This window comes from Haliotis cracherodii, unplaced genomic scaffold (assembly GCF_022045235.1).
Source record: "Haliotis cracherodii isolate W230 unplaced genomic scaffold, xgHalCrac1.p SCAF_15, whole genome shotgun sequence".
Lineage (NCBI taxonomy): Eukaryota > Metazoa > Mollusca > Gastropoda > Lepetellida > Haliotidae > Haliotis > Haliotis cracherodii.
The window spans coordinates 25,650,149-25,667,848 of NW_027266270.1; the positions used below are offsets into that span (position 1 = coordinate 25,650,149).

Sequence of the window (17,700 nt, forward strand, 5' to 3'; positions counted from 1 at the left end):
TCAAAACTGTGAAGTGTATTTGTGTGGGTGATGTATTTTGAATTTTATTCGACTTCAAAGTGAGGGTTGTAGAGGAAGGACATATATGTCCCTCTGGCATCCAGGGGGTTAACCATTAGGCTACCCTAATATTTGCAGTATTTTGGTCACCACATCGGTGTTTTCCGTAAGAAAACCGCTGCCGAAGGCAACTTCGCTTATATATACGCGCGCAAGCGTGCCGAAATCCGTTAGGAGGCATTGTTTAGCAAAAAGGACCCCCAAAAAGAGCTAGACGTGAAAAGTATGATCTATGATTCCACCCCTGTGGGGGCCGAGAGTTTTACGATAGAAAGTGAAGCCGAATTATCGTACTGTCGACTTCTTGTTGTTTGTGGGCGGGACATTAATGACGTAAGACGTCACGTGTCTGACCATGTGACTCCATATATGGACTCGTTACTACGAAAGCAACTTCGCTCATAACTTGTAAATTCATAAACTGTGGCTTGTACAAATAAAACAGTCGACTTGGAGTACAGTGAAGACATCTTTGCATAGGTATGGGACGAAAACGGGAATGTATGACAATTATTTTGTTCAAAATATTATCAGAAAATAAATATTTCAGTTGTTCAATTGATCAGTTTCTATTATTCTAAGTTCACCAGCCGTGTTTACATTTTTTAAACTTAGGAAGCAAAATGATCGTTTAAGAAAAAGATGAAAAAGAAGCAGAAAAAGAAATTGAACTAGGTCTAGATAGATCCACAGGCTTAGGGCCTATATGACAGTCAATACGAATTCAACGTTTCAAATGATTTGTTTGAATGCGAAAGTATCGGCTTAGCTTTAGAATACAGTACCACAAACTTTTCAAACACGTGAAAATAGTCTATGACGTAATTTGTATTATTTTGTTGCCAGTCACAGCGGCGAAATAATGTCCTATGACGTCAGGGGTCATCGAGTGTGCTCCTCCCAGTGATCTATCATCTCTACACGAAATGTCATTGAATACTCCAAGCGCTGTGGAGTTTTGAATATTTGTCTACTGAATATAGACTGCGGCGGCGCATTTTATAGCAAGCGCTAGTTTACGAAAGCACTTTTATTTTTTATTTATTTTTTATTTCGTTTTTCTCGTAATTCAGGTGGCTAAAGGGGTTATAAATGGGAACTAATATACATATATTATTTTTCGGTGCATTAATTTTCATTATTATGCACAAGAATGTAGTTTATTAGGGATATTAAAGTGACGCTGAACACATCCAAATATCGCTAGTGTTAGGGTAGATTACCCCGAACTCTATCCTTAGCCCTTGGATCAATCACCCCTTTTCGATCATTAGGGTTAGATACCCGTTTAGTGGCTATTAGATTACCCGAATTCTGTCCTTAGCCCTTGGATCCCCTTTACGATCAATCATCCCTTCACGATCATCAAGGTTCGAAAATCTACCCGTTTAGTTTCTCCTAAACGTAATTCTTCACACAAAAACATCGAGTAAAAAGAATTAAATAGTTTTGTGTCGAATACCTTGGTTACTGGAAACTGTCCTGGAACATTCACACAAGCCACTTTCACCGGCTACATTTTTTCAGTACTGATTCAAAAGCGAACTCACCGTTGTGTCGTCACTAGCCATGCACATGCCTCCCTCGTTCCTTACTATTATCCACATCATCCTTACAGTGTTCCCTACCACATTTTTCTGTTACAAAATCCACCCGACGAATTGTTGAATAACTCGTCATTCATGCGTAGTTGCGAGTTCGACGTCTGACGTCTGACGCCTTGGGCCGTTTTCAGTTCTCGCCATATCGGATCATTCCTCGCCACTCGGTATCTTGTAGATTACGGAATGGGACGAGTGTGCCAAATGGCATCGGGATCATTCGTAAGTGTCGATAGACTAAAGTCACGAGACACCATGCCTACCCGTAACCTTCGTAAGGGTCCGTCACCTATTCGACCCTTTTCGTTCAGTCCTGTAACGTCGTAGGCATGACTAGGTAAATTTGCATTTTGTATCACAGTGTGGACGTAGCTCAGTCGGTTAGCTGTCGGGCTAACAATCCGAAAATCGCGAGTTCGCGTCCGACGGACTCTCTACAAACCTGGTTGCTTGTCTTTGAGACATGTGACCTACGGCAGACATCGCCCTCACGAGAAATTGTGGTACTGTATTCTAAAGGTGCTCCTTTATTTTAAAAAGGGGGATCCTCCCCCTTTACCCCCCATTTTTACTTTAATATTTCGGCAAGGGGGGTGCAAACCCCCCTTGAACCCCCCGTGTGTTGACTGTAAGAAAATACTGAACTGCAGACAGCGTTCGGTAGAAAAATGGCGGCCAACAAATCCTCTCGCTTCGACCGTAAATAAAGAACTGCGCATGCGTGGAACGTTTTTCATTCGACAATTTCTGTAAACACGTAAAAACGTTCCCTCCGAAATGGCGACCCAAATACTGCAGTCTACCCGACCGCCCCTAGTCATATAGTACTTACCAAACTGCCTTATATATATGTAACCGGAGTGGTTTAGGTGAATGAATCACTAAACGCAGGTTGATTTGTGGATGCCAGTTGTTTTAATACAGAAATAAAACGGCCCTGTGAAAATAAATACACAGAGTTACAATATGCACAATACGTACACATACAAATAAATCATTACATTATAACTTATTAACAAACATTAGAATCTTAAATATGATTATATACATTGTTATGATCAATCATAGTTAGCATGATTAGTTTTGTCTTACTGTACTGTAAATATTACAGATTTATCATATAATAAATTGACAAACATAGTTTATCAATAATAGGTGAATGATGATAAATGCATTAATACATAACACACAATTAAAGTACATATCACTATAAATACATACAAAATATAAATGTCCTCACCAGGTGTATGGCACTGTGCCCTATGATGTCACAACATCAGACATTTGCTTTACAGGGACACACCTGAACATAAATATATATAACATAATTACAGTGTAACATATTACATCAATATGTTTACATCCTTAGGTATATACAATAACCCTAAAATATATATTCTAATTACTCACCTCATCATACAGACATACAGACATACATTCATACATGTGCAGCTAGGTGCAGAACTTTAATTTACAGGTAAATAGCTCCAGTCTATCAATAAATGTAATGTATGCTTAGTTACACAATAAGTTAAGTAATATCAACATGAAAATGCTAGTTAAGATTATCTATTATAAACATACTTACATAAAGTATTTAAGCAAATTTAGCCTAACTACATTTACCTGAATACGATGACTGATATGATATATATTTATCACACCTAACAATATAAGTATTATTAAAAGAAGTTAAGAAACCATACATATGCACCTTAACAAACTCTTCAAAGCACTAAATAAGAACACATAAATATACAATTCAAACAAACTAACCTGTGTCAATTGACTCAATTATATCAGCGATGAACCGACTACTCCATACATAATCAACTACAAGTGTGAATTTAAACTGACCAGTCCCATAATGCACCCTGTCACTGAAAGTAAGGGGCTGGGGCTAAACAATAGAAACCAGAGAAACAATAGAGAAGGCAAGCGCAAGGGTGACTGTGCTATTGTATTAGTGAAGCAGGTTAGATTGGAGTGTAGACTAAAACTTAGGTATTAAAATAAGAGGTGACCTTAAAATACACTTGATGATATATACATAATTACATACTACTACATATAGGGTGTTATAAGGACCATTAGAAATTTGGGAAATTTGCTATTATTCAGGGTTTTGCTATGGGTTATCACTATAAGGACTAGTGGACTCAAACAATTAATTTCTATGGCTGTGAATGTGAGACCATACGAAACTGGGGGTTTCTTGCTTTCTGATTTTGGCTAAATTACATGAGAGGCCATCAACGTTTGAGGAGAAATCGGATTGCTTTCTCTTCCAACAAAGTTCGTAAAAACTTTGTCAAAGTTTATGACGGTATGTCGAAGTAGACTTTGACCCAGCTTTTTATTGAAGTTTTTTTTGTAGTGTAACGGGGGTGTAAAGGTAGGCTATTGACCTTTTTCACACTTTCGCCATCTTGGATCGAAAACGAGGCTTGGAGAGCATAGCTCCATGCAGTGTGAGTCGCATCAGCTCATAGGGAAATGACAGCATGTTGTGCATTTATCTGATGGACATTTCAAACAAACAAAAAATGGTATCCTCTGTATCTAATACAGAAAATATTTCACATTTAATCCTGAGATCCAACTAAAATATGCCTGTAATACATTGGAATTAGTATTTTGCTGTCAGGATCCCGGATGTGAATCGAAAGGTGCATTTCGAGATACGTATTTCAGAAATAGATTGTTTTATCATAACCTCGTCGGCATATAGGTACAATGTGACAGTACATTCAATGACAGAAGTTTTGTATTGCAAATGAACCGCATAACATGAAACACGTCAGTGTACTTTTGCAAATTTGTTCAGTCAATGCGTGGCTTGGCAAACTCGAGATCGTCGATCATGTTTATTTCACGTTTCATAGTGGTGTTTGATGCACAACACACTATCGTTTTGCCACGAGTCCATTTCACAAAAGACACTCTTTCTGCTATGAGTTTCTTCTTAACATATTACGATGTAAATGAAAATAGTCTACAAAATAATTCGTGTGTCCAAATAAATATTCAGAAGGGGCGATAACTCTATTTAGTGTGTACAATGACAGATGATACTTTACATGTTCTTCAAACATCACTTACTTAACTGATTATTGCCGATTGAGATTGCACCATGCACGACAAAAGTAATAATGTGTGAACTGTTTAAAATAAGTTAAAAGGAAACTAAAAAATTGATAAATATAAATAATGCATGAAATTGAAGAAATATAAGAATTGATACGAGGGGTGTTCATTAAAGATTTCCCCTGACACACTTCCCATGGACCTAGTGGAATGAAACTTTGCATAGGTATTAGTCTTTCTCCACATAGGAACCACCAAGAGTTACACACTTCTCCCATTGTTTTATGTAACTATGGAGACATCGCTTGTAAAAGCCCTCATTTTGCGTCTCAAACCAGGACTTGACTTTTAGAAATCAGTGTTTCATCATCTGTGAAGCGTTTTCCCTTCAAAAATGACTTCATGGTTGGAAAGAGGTGGAAGTCAGATGGTGCAAGATCAGGAGAGTAAGGAGGATGTGGAAGGATTTTATAGCCACAGGACCGCGCTTCTATCAGGGCAACATGAGAGTTGTGTACTGGAGCATTGTCTTGCAGGAGACGGACACCCTTGGTCAGCATGCCACGCCTCTTAAGCTTGAAAGCGTCCCGCAATTTCCGCAGCAGTGAAGCATAATAAGCTCCTCTAATTGTGGTACCCTTTGCCAAGAAATCCATCATCACTACTCCGTGCTGGTCCCAAAACACCGTGAGCATGACCTTGCCTGCAGAGGGTTGGACACGTGCCTTCTTTGGGGGTGGTGTCTCCACATGCTTCCATTGCATCGACTGAACTTTAGTCTCAGGATCATAGTGATGGACCCATGTTTCATCTTGTGTGATAAGTCTGTCAAAAAAGTTTGCCTGTTTTTTTGTGGCACATGTCCAAAAGATCCTTTGAGCAATTGACTCGTTATTGCTTTTGGAAAGGTGTGAGCAACCTGGTAATCCATCGTGCAGACACCTTATGCATGTTCAAATTGTCATGGATGATTTTTTCCACAGACCCTACACTGATCTTGACATCTTGTGCTGACTGGAGAACAGTTATACGTCGGTTTGCCAAAATGGCGGTCTCCACTTGATGGATTGTGTCCTCATCAATGGCTGAATGGGGGCGACCAGGAATGGCAGCTGTTTCCACAGATGTCCGACCACACTTGATCACGTCATATGATGTCCGATCACGTCATATGATGGGGCATCTTCCCCATAAGTTGCTTTTATTTCATCGAAAGTTTCTTTTGGTGTGCGACCTTTCAAATATAAAAAACCTAATCACTGCTCAGTATTCTACTGGCTCCATTGTCACACCCTACTCGATCATAACACCTGTAAAAGTGGTAAGATTAATAGTTCTGTGCTGCAAATTCAGACATAATCATTACACATGTGAAATTTCAACCAAATATGATAACCTTAAGTGGTTTAGGGGAAATCTTTAATGAACACCCCTCGTACAACCACCAACTTCTTGAACACCCTCACCTAATCCTGTATGATGATAGGTAATTGTATATCAAAAGGAAGCTACTAATACATTTATCCTGAATATTTTGTTTTGATCAGATATGAGTACAGTTAAAATAACAAAAGATAAAAAAGAATCAACTTCAATTGGCAATCAAGCCAAGATAAAATATATGTATCGGTATATGTTGATGGAACAATCTGGATTTCTTATATTTAACAAAGAAAAACAAACCAAAATTTTCATGTCTTTATTTCTCACAATATAAGTTTTCAAAGCTTAACATGGACCGGGTGTCTTTGTCAGTCAAAAGCACCTAATAAAATTCCAGGAGAAAAAATAATTTTCTTGCTTATAAACAAATGGTACAATGTGCTTTTTTAGTGTCTGATAAATATTGGCCGTGTTGTTTTGTGAGTGAATAAGGTTTTTCACTTCCTCGTCCTATTTAAGTGAAATGTGACAGAAAGCACATTTGTTGATTGAAAGAAAATGGCTTTTCACTTCCTCATCCTTTGACAGGACGCACATTGTAACCAGTGTGTTACTGTCAGCAGAAAGCTCCTCCTGACATCCATCACCGGATACTAGTACTTCATTGTGTTGACTCGCTGCCCTGAAATGAATAATTCAATAATATTGTAATAATATTTCTACTTCAATAAAAAAATTTATAAACAATGCATATTCACCTTTTCTCAAAATAGTGCTTATTTAGAAAACAACATTCATCGCAAATAGAGAAATTTAAGGAAAATTAATCACAGTGTGTAACATTACATGCAACTTAAGAACAATCTTGAAGGCATCAATTCATCTGATATGTCGAAAACACAAACAGTATATTCTGTGTAAACAGTAACCTCAACAGATGCATCAATTTAATGACAGTGTACTACAGCTCTTTATATCAATGTCACACAGAAATTTACTCTTGTTTTAATGAAACACGTTTTGATATTTGTATTACCGGTATGTATTTAATCATGACATACTTTGTTTAGTCTGACCATGCTGAAAACATACTTTTGCTAGAGTGAAATAAATAAGATTTTTATTAAAATCAGGTGAAATATCACGTTTTGTCATCCCTACAGTCAGTCTGCCTCATTGACACTATGGTAAGGTCATGAAGATCACAAAGAAAATATAAGACTTGAATTTATTTTGTCAAATATAATGTTTATCTCTTCTTGTTGTTTACTAAAGTTGATATCTTGACTTGAAAATATTAACTTTGTCACATCACAAGATGAGATAAATTCACGCTATCATCGTTATTTGACAAGGAAAACAAATTTCTTCCATGTATTTATATTTTTTTATACTACTCGTTTTGATTGAATTATAAAAATTATAAAAATTATCACACCACTTGACTTGATTGAAATAAACTTAAGTTTTAAAGATTGTTAACAATAGTAAAATATTACATCATAACAATATAATTATTGCAAAATGACACAGAAAGCACAACTATATTCTTTCATATAAATTGATATGATTAATAATCAATAATACATGGCAATTGCTTACACAAAAGAAATCATTTTGTTTTTAAAGTTTCAAAACATGTTTGTGGACATAAAGCCAGATGACTTTCACAATTAACCAAAGAGAATGAATGAGTTATGACTGTAATAAGCATTGCAATTAAAAATAATTCTGTTTATACTTTAAGTTTATAGTAATGTCAATATCAATTTATGCATTTGAAATATTTGAATACAAACTGTTAAAGAGTTATCTGTTTGTGTAAATTATATAAAGATCACATGTAGATTGAACATTTACTGGCCATTAATTAGTTGGATTTTTGTTCATTTCATGACATAATTAATTTGGTACAGTAAATATCATTTTGGTAGAAATATTGTTTACAAAATTGCAGATCAAACTGTACTTTACTTCAAATATTTAAACACCTTTTATGTAATAATTCAGTTGAAATATTACACCTCATGGTATCTAATCTGTCAACATTGAGAATCAAAATAACAACTTTCACAATATTGACAGCACAAGTAGATCTAGAGGTCTAATATTTTATTGGAATGTATTTGAGTCCATTACAATTTACATCAAATACGCAACTGATGCTAAATTCTGATTTGTTACGATTATAAATTCTCAGTAGGTTACAATTTGATACATTATATCAACATATCAATTTAGTTAGTTTCTGACATATATCTAGATATGGTCAAAAGGTCAATATTTCGACTTCAGTTACAACCCGCAAAGTTATTTAAACTCACAATAAATAGTTTGGCCTAAAGGTGTGTAAACAATGAATTATTCTTTACAAGATCTCAGTAGCATTTGTATTAAGTCTGTTCAGCTACCATAAACTGCACTGGGAGTTACCAGGTGGTCATGGATATTTTAAAATGAAATCACAACAGAACGGCCAGACTCACATTTATATCGGTAAGGAGACCAGATAACAGTTGAATAGTTTGTCAATGATAAGAATAAGAACAATGTTCAATACTTACGATAAATGTAACTGGATGGTTAAAGAGTCACAGTTTGCCCCGATTGCGTGCCTTGTTGACACATCCTTGTGTTTCATGTGCAATCCAGCCTTCTCCATTGCTCTCCAAGCCTCGCCTTCAAACCGGAAGTAGCGAAGTGTGAAAAAGGTCAATTGTATGGTATTAAATTAATACGTGTCAACTTTTGATGTGTTTGAAGTTCTATTTTTCGGTTGCGGATCGCGAAGATGTCTGCCTGTTTACACACGACAGTGAAATATTATATTCATACGCTTGAGCTCGTTTATGATGTCTATTCCCGTGATGTTCAAGGGTAGAATAGGTCATCAGCAGTTCATGCTTGTAAAAGGCGAGTATGCTTGCCGTAAAAGGCGACTAACGGGATCGTTTCGTCAGGCTCGCTGACTAGGTTGATGCATGTTATCGTATCCCAATTGTGTGGATCGAGGCTCATGACATCAATCGCTGGATTGTCTGTTCCAGACTCGTTTATCAACAGACCGCCGTCATATAGCTCGAATATTGCTGAGTGCGGCATTAAACAACAACAAAATAACCAAAACAACAACATGATGTCTTATCTATCCTGCTGCTTACAGTATCAATCATGATGTAGATTGTGCGCACCTTTTGTGTCTTTTTTCACGCAGTGAATTAAACTATGGATATTTAGCAATGTTCAGTATCACATATTACGTAGATCTAGGCCACACAATGAATGAACCTTTGTTTGAACATCATTTACATAGCAGTTATAATGTCTTAACTTTAGACAATTGTTAGAAGATGAAATGTAAATGTAACTGCAAAATGTACGTCTTTCCTTTGGAGGGTAATATTCAAAATTGTAATTTGGTATATCAGGTCAGTGAATAGCCATTTCATTTCTTCCCAACAACAAACTGAAAATATTTCTATGAAATATATATGCACCCATTTGTAGGGTGAATTGTCTTTGTCTTGGAATTGTATTGACCGTTTGATTGACAGACCATTGATGCACTGTATAACGATTCATCAGCTGCGCGTTAGCTACAAACGGTTAACGAATTACTCTTATTTTGTATAATATTTTCAATTGTTTCAACCTTTTTTTTATATTTTGATCACAAGATATTCTCTGTTTACTTCATTTTTACATGAATTGTTCAAAATGAATATAAACTGCCATGATAATTCCATACAAGAAGAAGCATTTCCACATCTTTCTTTCTATATTCAAGACATTATTTGCATCATCGTATCAATGTCGTCTTTCTTCGCGGACGTCGCCAAAGACGTACAATAAGCCATGACGCCCAAAAGGTGTCAAAATATTAGTAATTCATTGCATTTGATGATGAGGCTAGTACTCCATTCATCAACACTTGTTAAATTGCACTTACACAATCAGGCAAATGTGGGACTAATTTACATGATTGATGAGGTCATCATTTGACTATTACTTCCTTTTAATGTAGATCTAATACGATTTCATCATATCGTGTGATATTTGTGTTGGAATAGTTTGGTTCCTCGTGAACAAAGCATGCCTGCCGTAAAAGGTGACTATGCTTGTCATGACAGGCGACTAACGGGATCGGTTGGTCAGGCTCGCTGACTTGGTTGATGCATGTCATCGATTCCAATTGCTCATGTTGTCAATCACTGGATTGTCTGGTCCAAACTCGATTATTTACAGACCGCCGTCATATAGCTGGAATATTGCTGAGTGCAGCGTTAAACAACAAACCAACCAACCAACCAATCCAGCTACATGGTATAAATAATCGAGTCTGTACCAGACAATCCAGTGATTGACAACATGAGAATCGATGACAAGACTAAACCAGAGATCAATGTAGATAAGAATGCAGGGATAATTCTGAAGGGGCCTTGTGCTTTCAGTCCCTGAATTTGAAAAAGCCCACATTTTCAATTACAGTGGGACATTTTAACATTGTGTGGGTGTACCTCTGGAATATTTGAAATCTTCACATAAAGGGCCCATATCAGTGACTGGATTGTCTGGTCCTGACTCGATTATTAACAGACCACCGTCATATAGCTGGAATATTGCGGCGTTAAACAAAAACAAACAAACCGTCCGAAGACCAATCTCTCCCTCTCTCCCTAAACCTGTGATACTCTCTTTCTCTTCTCCCCCCCCCCCCCCCCCCCCCCTTAACCTGTGATACGTGACCAGTTCCTAACTCCCCTTGCAATTCTCTTGCAGGACAATACGCACTGAAGACATGGATTGTCCGCATTTTCGACAAGAAGTTGCTTCATTTCCTGAGAATGATAAAGGGATGGATTAGTATAAGGCGAGTTATTTTAGGACCATACTTTTAAAAGTGAATATAGAAGTGTAGGAAGTGAGTTCGTGGCGAACCATTTGTATTTCATTGGTTTACATTAAAATGCATTGTAGCTTGTCTCGGAATGACACGAGTTGTCACGGTTTCTATAAAGACGACAGTGAACATCTGCGAAGAACCGACAGCGGGAAGGACAGACTTTTGCAGGAGTGAGTGAGTGAGTATGGTTTTACGCCGCCGGAATATTGCTGAGTGCGGCGTTAAACAACAAACCAACCAACCCGCCTTGTTGTATCCCGTTTATGCCAAGCGCCGACCAGGGTAACACATGACATCTTTTTACCCGGAATTGAACGGTATTTAAGTTATATCACGGCATGTCAGCTAAATGTACAGGTTTGTTTTACTAACCACAAACTCATGAAGACCGATATGGTGCTGAAAAACTAAGAATCACGATCGTAGAATTCCAACAGCAGACTCGATAAATCTTACTAGGTTAAGTGAGTTAAGATTTAATGTCGCATCATTGTCGCAGTCATTCCCAAATATTCTAAATATTTGTTTCTCCTTAAAACACAGCCGTACGCAAGTGAAGCTTCTACTCTATATGAACAGACGTCATATGGTGCGCAACTGCAAGCTCTACCGTAAATACGCCACCGACAGACTATTGCACAACGTAAGTATGCTTTGTTCAAAATGTCAGTATTCTGTGGTGATTCGTGAATTGAACTAAAGGAAAGTACATGGATAAGGTAGTCTGTCTGGATGCTTGGTTGATTGTGTTTCATGTTACCTTGACTGTGTGGATCATTGCTCTCAATATCAATCCCTGGTTTGTCGGGTCCAGACTCGAACATTTGGCTGGAACATTACTGAATGCGGCGTTAACTGCACTGTACTAAACTCCAGCGTTAGAAACTAACAGTTTTAGGCCACTAGTCCTTATAATGATAGCATATAGCAAAACCCTTAAAAGGGCAAATTTCAACTAGTCCTTATGATACCTTAACTATTGGGCAGTTTGGCAAGGACTATAGGACTAGTGCCAAATACTAACGCTGTACTTTTCAAGCACATCCAATTTGGGTAGAGCAAGGTGACCTGCACATTTCATGTTTCTCCTCTGTCATTGGTTGGTTGGTTGTTTAACACCGCACTCAGCAATATTCCAGCTATATGACGGCGGTCTGTAAATAATCGAGTCTGGACCAGACAAACCAGTGATTGATATCATGAGCATCGATCCACGCAATTGGGATCGATGAAATACGTCAACCATGTCAGCGAGCCTGACCACCCGATCCCGTTAGTCGCCTTTTACGACAAGCATGGGTTGCTGAAGACCTATTCTACCCCGGATCTTCACGGGTCCTTCTCTGTCAAGACATAATAACATGGCCCGTATCTCTCGTATGTTACAGATCCCTAAAGATCAGAGTTGTAACTGATATCTAGCAACCCATGCTTGTCATACGAGACTACTGGCGGGATCGGGTGGTCAGGCTCGGTGACTTAGTTGACGCATTTATCGTACCCCAATTGTGTGGATCGATGCTCATGATTTTAAGTCACTGGATTATCTGGTTTAGGCTCAATTATTTACAGACCGCCGTCATAAGCTGGAATATCGGTAAATGCGGCATTAAACAACGATCACACAATCACTCATGTTATAGGATCTTCGACTAACTGCGAAGAACTACGCTAAGATGGGTCAAATCATTGGTTTACGTATCAAGATGGGTTGGAGGTACTACCGGCTGCTATCTCAAAGCCCGCCCCCAAAGTTCACAAAACAAATGGAAAAGACTCTCGCAAGTGAGTAACACATACGTTGAGAAACATTACCGGTGTTTGTGTGTGCAAATGTTCCATAACATAGTTAGTGAAAGGTCTGTCCGCTCAACTGAAAATCTAATCGAAATTAGGCATGGAAGTCTAGTCTGATGGGACTCCCTTCATAATGATTAAGTTAATGGGTTCCTTGATCCAGGACTTGACCCTTAATTCTTTTAAAAACTGTTCATACTGATGGTGATTCATTCTTGTGTTCATGTGCCTAAAGTTCGTAAGAATTCAGTGTACTTTAAAGCTCTGCACGCTAACGTCGAACCCATTCGACAGAGGTGTCGATCCCCGTGCATCTGATGTCGAGCCCATTCGACAGGCGAATAGCATAAGAACACCCCAAAATAAAACTCGCCATATCTATTTACCAAGAAGGCTTTGCGTAACATTTAAATTACTTATGACATGCATAAATGCTCAGCTTGCTCAATATCAAAACGTTCAGTCATTTATTTACCTCAAAAAGAAAATATCGCGAGTTAAAAAAGTTTCGGCAAAACTTCTCGGCACACAACTACCAGGAACGGCCATTGTTGACTTTTGGCACTTCACGTTGAGCGGCATGCAGTCCGATATTTTCTTTATAATTTCATCATTTTTCCTATTCGATCATAATTTTTTGTTTGCTGACGAAAGGAAAACACTCATGTTCCTTTATTTCTAAAAATTAGCAACTTTCGGTGTAACTAATTGTAAACAAAAACAATCTGAATCGTAACATCATCGATTGGATGGAACTTGTACGATCATGGCAACGGCGGTAAACAAACAACTCCACATGCATAGTTATCCCGTTAGACTATTACAATCATTTTGTTCCATCTAACTTAATTTTCTAGAATTATTGACACGCATGTATAAATCTTTGTAAAAAGAATTTCATTTTTAAAGAGTTTGCAAATGATTTCGTTTGATAAACTTTCCGACACATTGACAAGCCGACAAACGTCAATGATACGTTTGGGCGTGGCCTAACTCGCGATTTGTTGAGTTGAACAAAGTCAACAAACACTGCGAAAAATGACAAATATTGGATGATACGCAAAATCTGAACTGATATACATTCTAGGTAAACCGTTCAATAGCAAAATAATGCATTTTACGAGAAATAATCAAAATACTTGCAATTTTAGCTATCATTTCTGAAACCGGAAGCACGTACCGCATGTGACACATGGAAGCAAAATATGCAAAAGTTGGTAAGCTATCATAAAGAAATTCCGAAATAGATTCAAATTCAAAAGAAAATACATAATTTACTATTTTTCGTCAACTATTTACTATTTATTGACCTGGAGAGCAGTCTTCACTCTTATGTGTTTCATATTTCTTCGTGATTGTCGCCATCAAATGTGTAAGTCTAAATCCGAAACCGTAATGGATTTCACGCTCGATGATTTTAATTTTAAAATATTTTCTATAAACGAACGCAAAGGAGAGCGATACAACGTATTGACATGCCATAATAATAACATAATAATAACATAATATTGTTATTGGTCTAACATTACCAAAAGAACAATTTAAATATTAAAGATGTTGTTGAAAACTTTCTGAGAACCTCCCGTCCTCTGAACCGATAACATTTTGGTACACAACGAGGTAGTGTAAATATATATAGATTCTATGCTCCTATTCATATATATGTGTGATTTTGTACCCAAAACAAATTAAATTGTACCCAAAATACTTTGTGAATTTGTACCTAAGAAAATTAGACAATAGATCTATAATTATATTTATGTTTTCATGTAGATGAACAGAACACATAATAAAATATTTCATCAAGTTCCAAATATGATTGTGACTGTGATCCTTGAAATTGATTGATTAGTTTTGAGAGAAAATTGACGTCTCGTTGACGAGAGGCCAGTTAAGTTGGTTAGACCTAAGTTAGAATGAATTGTTTTGATAGGAAAGTGATATTATGTTAAGTTTAAGACACCAAATTAATTTATATCTTTGAAATAATTCTAGGTAGATCTACAGAATCACATACCCATTTGGGTAACAAATTACTAGAAATTTTGGGTACAAAAGTCATCACTGTACATTTCAACTGATTTTCGTGAATCAATGGGATAAAAAAAATTCGTCTGAATGATTCCTTTTCTCATTTTTTAAGACAAGAATTTGTTTTACATAACAAAACAGGCAGATCTACACGGATCACGTTTAGTCCTAAAAATGTGAAAAATATGGACACCTCAGAAATGAGGGCTTATAAGGTTATAATTCTACCTAACTAGTCACATGGTTTGACTTAGATCTAGGTCTATCTAAGAAAAGTCCTTATGAAAATCTTTTTAAATTTTTTTATGACACTGACATTTCTGGCACTTAGACAAAGAGTATTCAAGGAAAGACAGATATGTTTTTGAATGAAAATATGACTTTCCTTTATAATTCTTTTTTCGTGATGACAGGGGAACTTTTAAACACACCAGCTGAGGAAGTTGATACTGTGATTGCATACAAAGAAAAAACAGGTTGGAAGCAGTACCTGTATGTATAAAATAGACCACATAAGGTGAACAAAAGTAATGGATTGGCTGACTGGAAAAAATACATCTGGCAAGGGTAAACATGTACACAGGCATGTTTCTTTTCATTCCAACCAGAAGACTGAGATAGCATTTTCTAAGAAACCTATGGCAAACTTACCAGCTTATGTGCCACCATGGTCCTTGTGATTAAACAAACAAAAATGTCATGTACTGTTACAAGTACTGTTACTGTAATTAAATTAAACTAATTCCTATTAAATTATATTTCAGAATTGTTTTATTTGGAAACAAACCACATAATGAACAAGATTAATGTCCATATGAGTTTAGTATGTATATGTTAAGGATCTGATATATTCATGGAATACTAAAATTAAAATGATGACATCAGAGAGTTACTTATTCACATAGTTGATTTTCAGAGTGCAAGATAATAATTGTTGAATAAATATGTTTAAACTAAAGATAATAATTGAAGTTTGATCAGTTACACTGTGCTGATGCAAACACTAATATTTACTGTCCCCACACATCATCATTGTGGGAAAAATAACCATTAAATATAACTTAAAATTTTAAAACCTGTAAACAGCTGTAAATAATTAAACAATTACAAATCTATCATCAATGCGCAATCATGGTGGTCTTCATATTTTTGGAATAAATTTAGAAATCCTTCGTGTAACTGTTCTAGAATATGCTAGAATCTATGAATGTATTCCCGATAGGAAAACTATCCTAAATGTAATGTGGAACTAACACCGGAAATATGTACGTAGCATTTTATTGCTTATATATATACCCTATCATATTCAGCAACGCGGGGATATTATTTTGAAACACGTTTTGTCAAGCCCATTTTCGCGCACCTGTTATTGAGGGTGATCTTGCTGATCGACGATATCCATAGACGTATTACGTGGGATACACTTGTTGTAGTGAAACTTATCAGCGTGTACATCCCAGAAATATGAATCATGTCCCATATATATTTACAACATTGAATGGTGATTCTTAAATATCAACAGAAGTTCAAATAAAAGATACCGAGAAACTTGCATGTGGCATGTTGATTTATCGTCAACCGTTTCCGGGTCACGGGAGCATGCAAAGTCAAACGGATTAACTAATACGCGAATTATATCGTCAAAGTCACATTTTTATTTCATTTTAGTGGTGATTACTTATACTGTGTATCGACTTATATTTTTGCTCTAAGTGATAGGCGAACTATTTCAAAATTTAATGTAATTGTTTTGTTTCGAAAGCTTATCAGCAGACTACCCCTGTCTGTGACATCACATCCGCTGACCTTAGCACTTATTGAAATAGTGCTGTCAGAATGTCACGATCTTTATTTTCATTTTTCTCTCGTCATATTTATAGGAATATGACGAATAAAACATTCTTCGATTGAGAAGATCGTCAACTTTCGCCAAGTTATATTTATAAAGGCAATGTAAACTTTGTTGATATTAAAATAGCAATAAGTTATGCGGAGGTCGGGCGAAGCGCGCCATGTTTGATTTTAGGACGTCTGCTAGCATCATGACACGGGTTGTTTATTTTTGTATATCGTAAATATTCAACCAAAACGCTTGAAATTAGGATTAGTGAATATTTATAAGTCATTAATTGTTTACTGCAAATTTTATAACATGACACGTCAGATGAACCCGAATATTCGTATTTCTGCAACCGACATGATGACCTCGAAAATTAAGTTATTTTTCTGTTTAACGTTTAGATAATAAATTCACTGAAATGGTTCATAATTTACCATCGCGCTGATATATGCCGATTATAAAAGCCGAATTGTTACTCAATTAAAATTAAGATATCGGAGATATGATTATTGAAATCAATTTGCACAAATGTTACGATATTAAAAGGTTCCTGGCAGGAAATGCAAACCACCTTCAATAACGCAATTCAGGTAAGTTCAAGAAAATTTCGCTTTGGTCTTAACCTTGGTATGATTGAAAACACCAGGATATTTTTATATAGAATTGTGCAGTTTTCTATCAGGAATAAATGTGCCAAATATTTCTTCAATTGGCCCTTGTTTAATGAGGCACCGACTGTTTGAAATCACCCACCCTCTTTAGAGCGCCTTATGCTAAAATTAATCCAGTAGACAGGGGTAAGAAGTGTGAAAATAATTCAGCAGGCTAAAGGTTAAAAAAGACAGAAAGGGTGGGCGCTTATTAGGGACAATTCAGGTCAAATTGGCGTAAATTCATCAGTAAGCCTTACCGTATTTTCTTGAGAATAGTGCGCACTTTTTTTCAAAAAAACACAGCTGCGTAGAAGGGGGTGCGCATTATACACGAATTAATGAGTT

General features: G+C 36.5%; 1 protein-coding gene across 3 annotated transcripts in view; it reads left to right on the forward strand.

The window, feature by feature from the left end:
* Positions 1-17,700, forward strand: part of LOC139462416 (egg-lysin-like) — a 51,366-nt gene that overhangs the window by 31,455 nt on the left and 2,211 nt on the right. For all 3 annotated transcript variants that reach the window (XM_071244117.1, XM_071244114.1, XM_071244115.1), the window contains 3 exons: positions 10,911-11,001; positions 11,578-11,677; positions 12,678-12,819. In XM_071244117.1, coding sequence (XP_071100218.1) covers positions 10,911-11,001; positions 11,578-11,677; positions 12,678-12,819 — 333 coding nt within the window. The remainder of the gene's footprint in view (positions 1-10,910; positions 11,002-11,577; positions 11,678-12,677; positions 12,820-17,700) is intronic.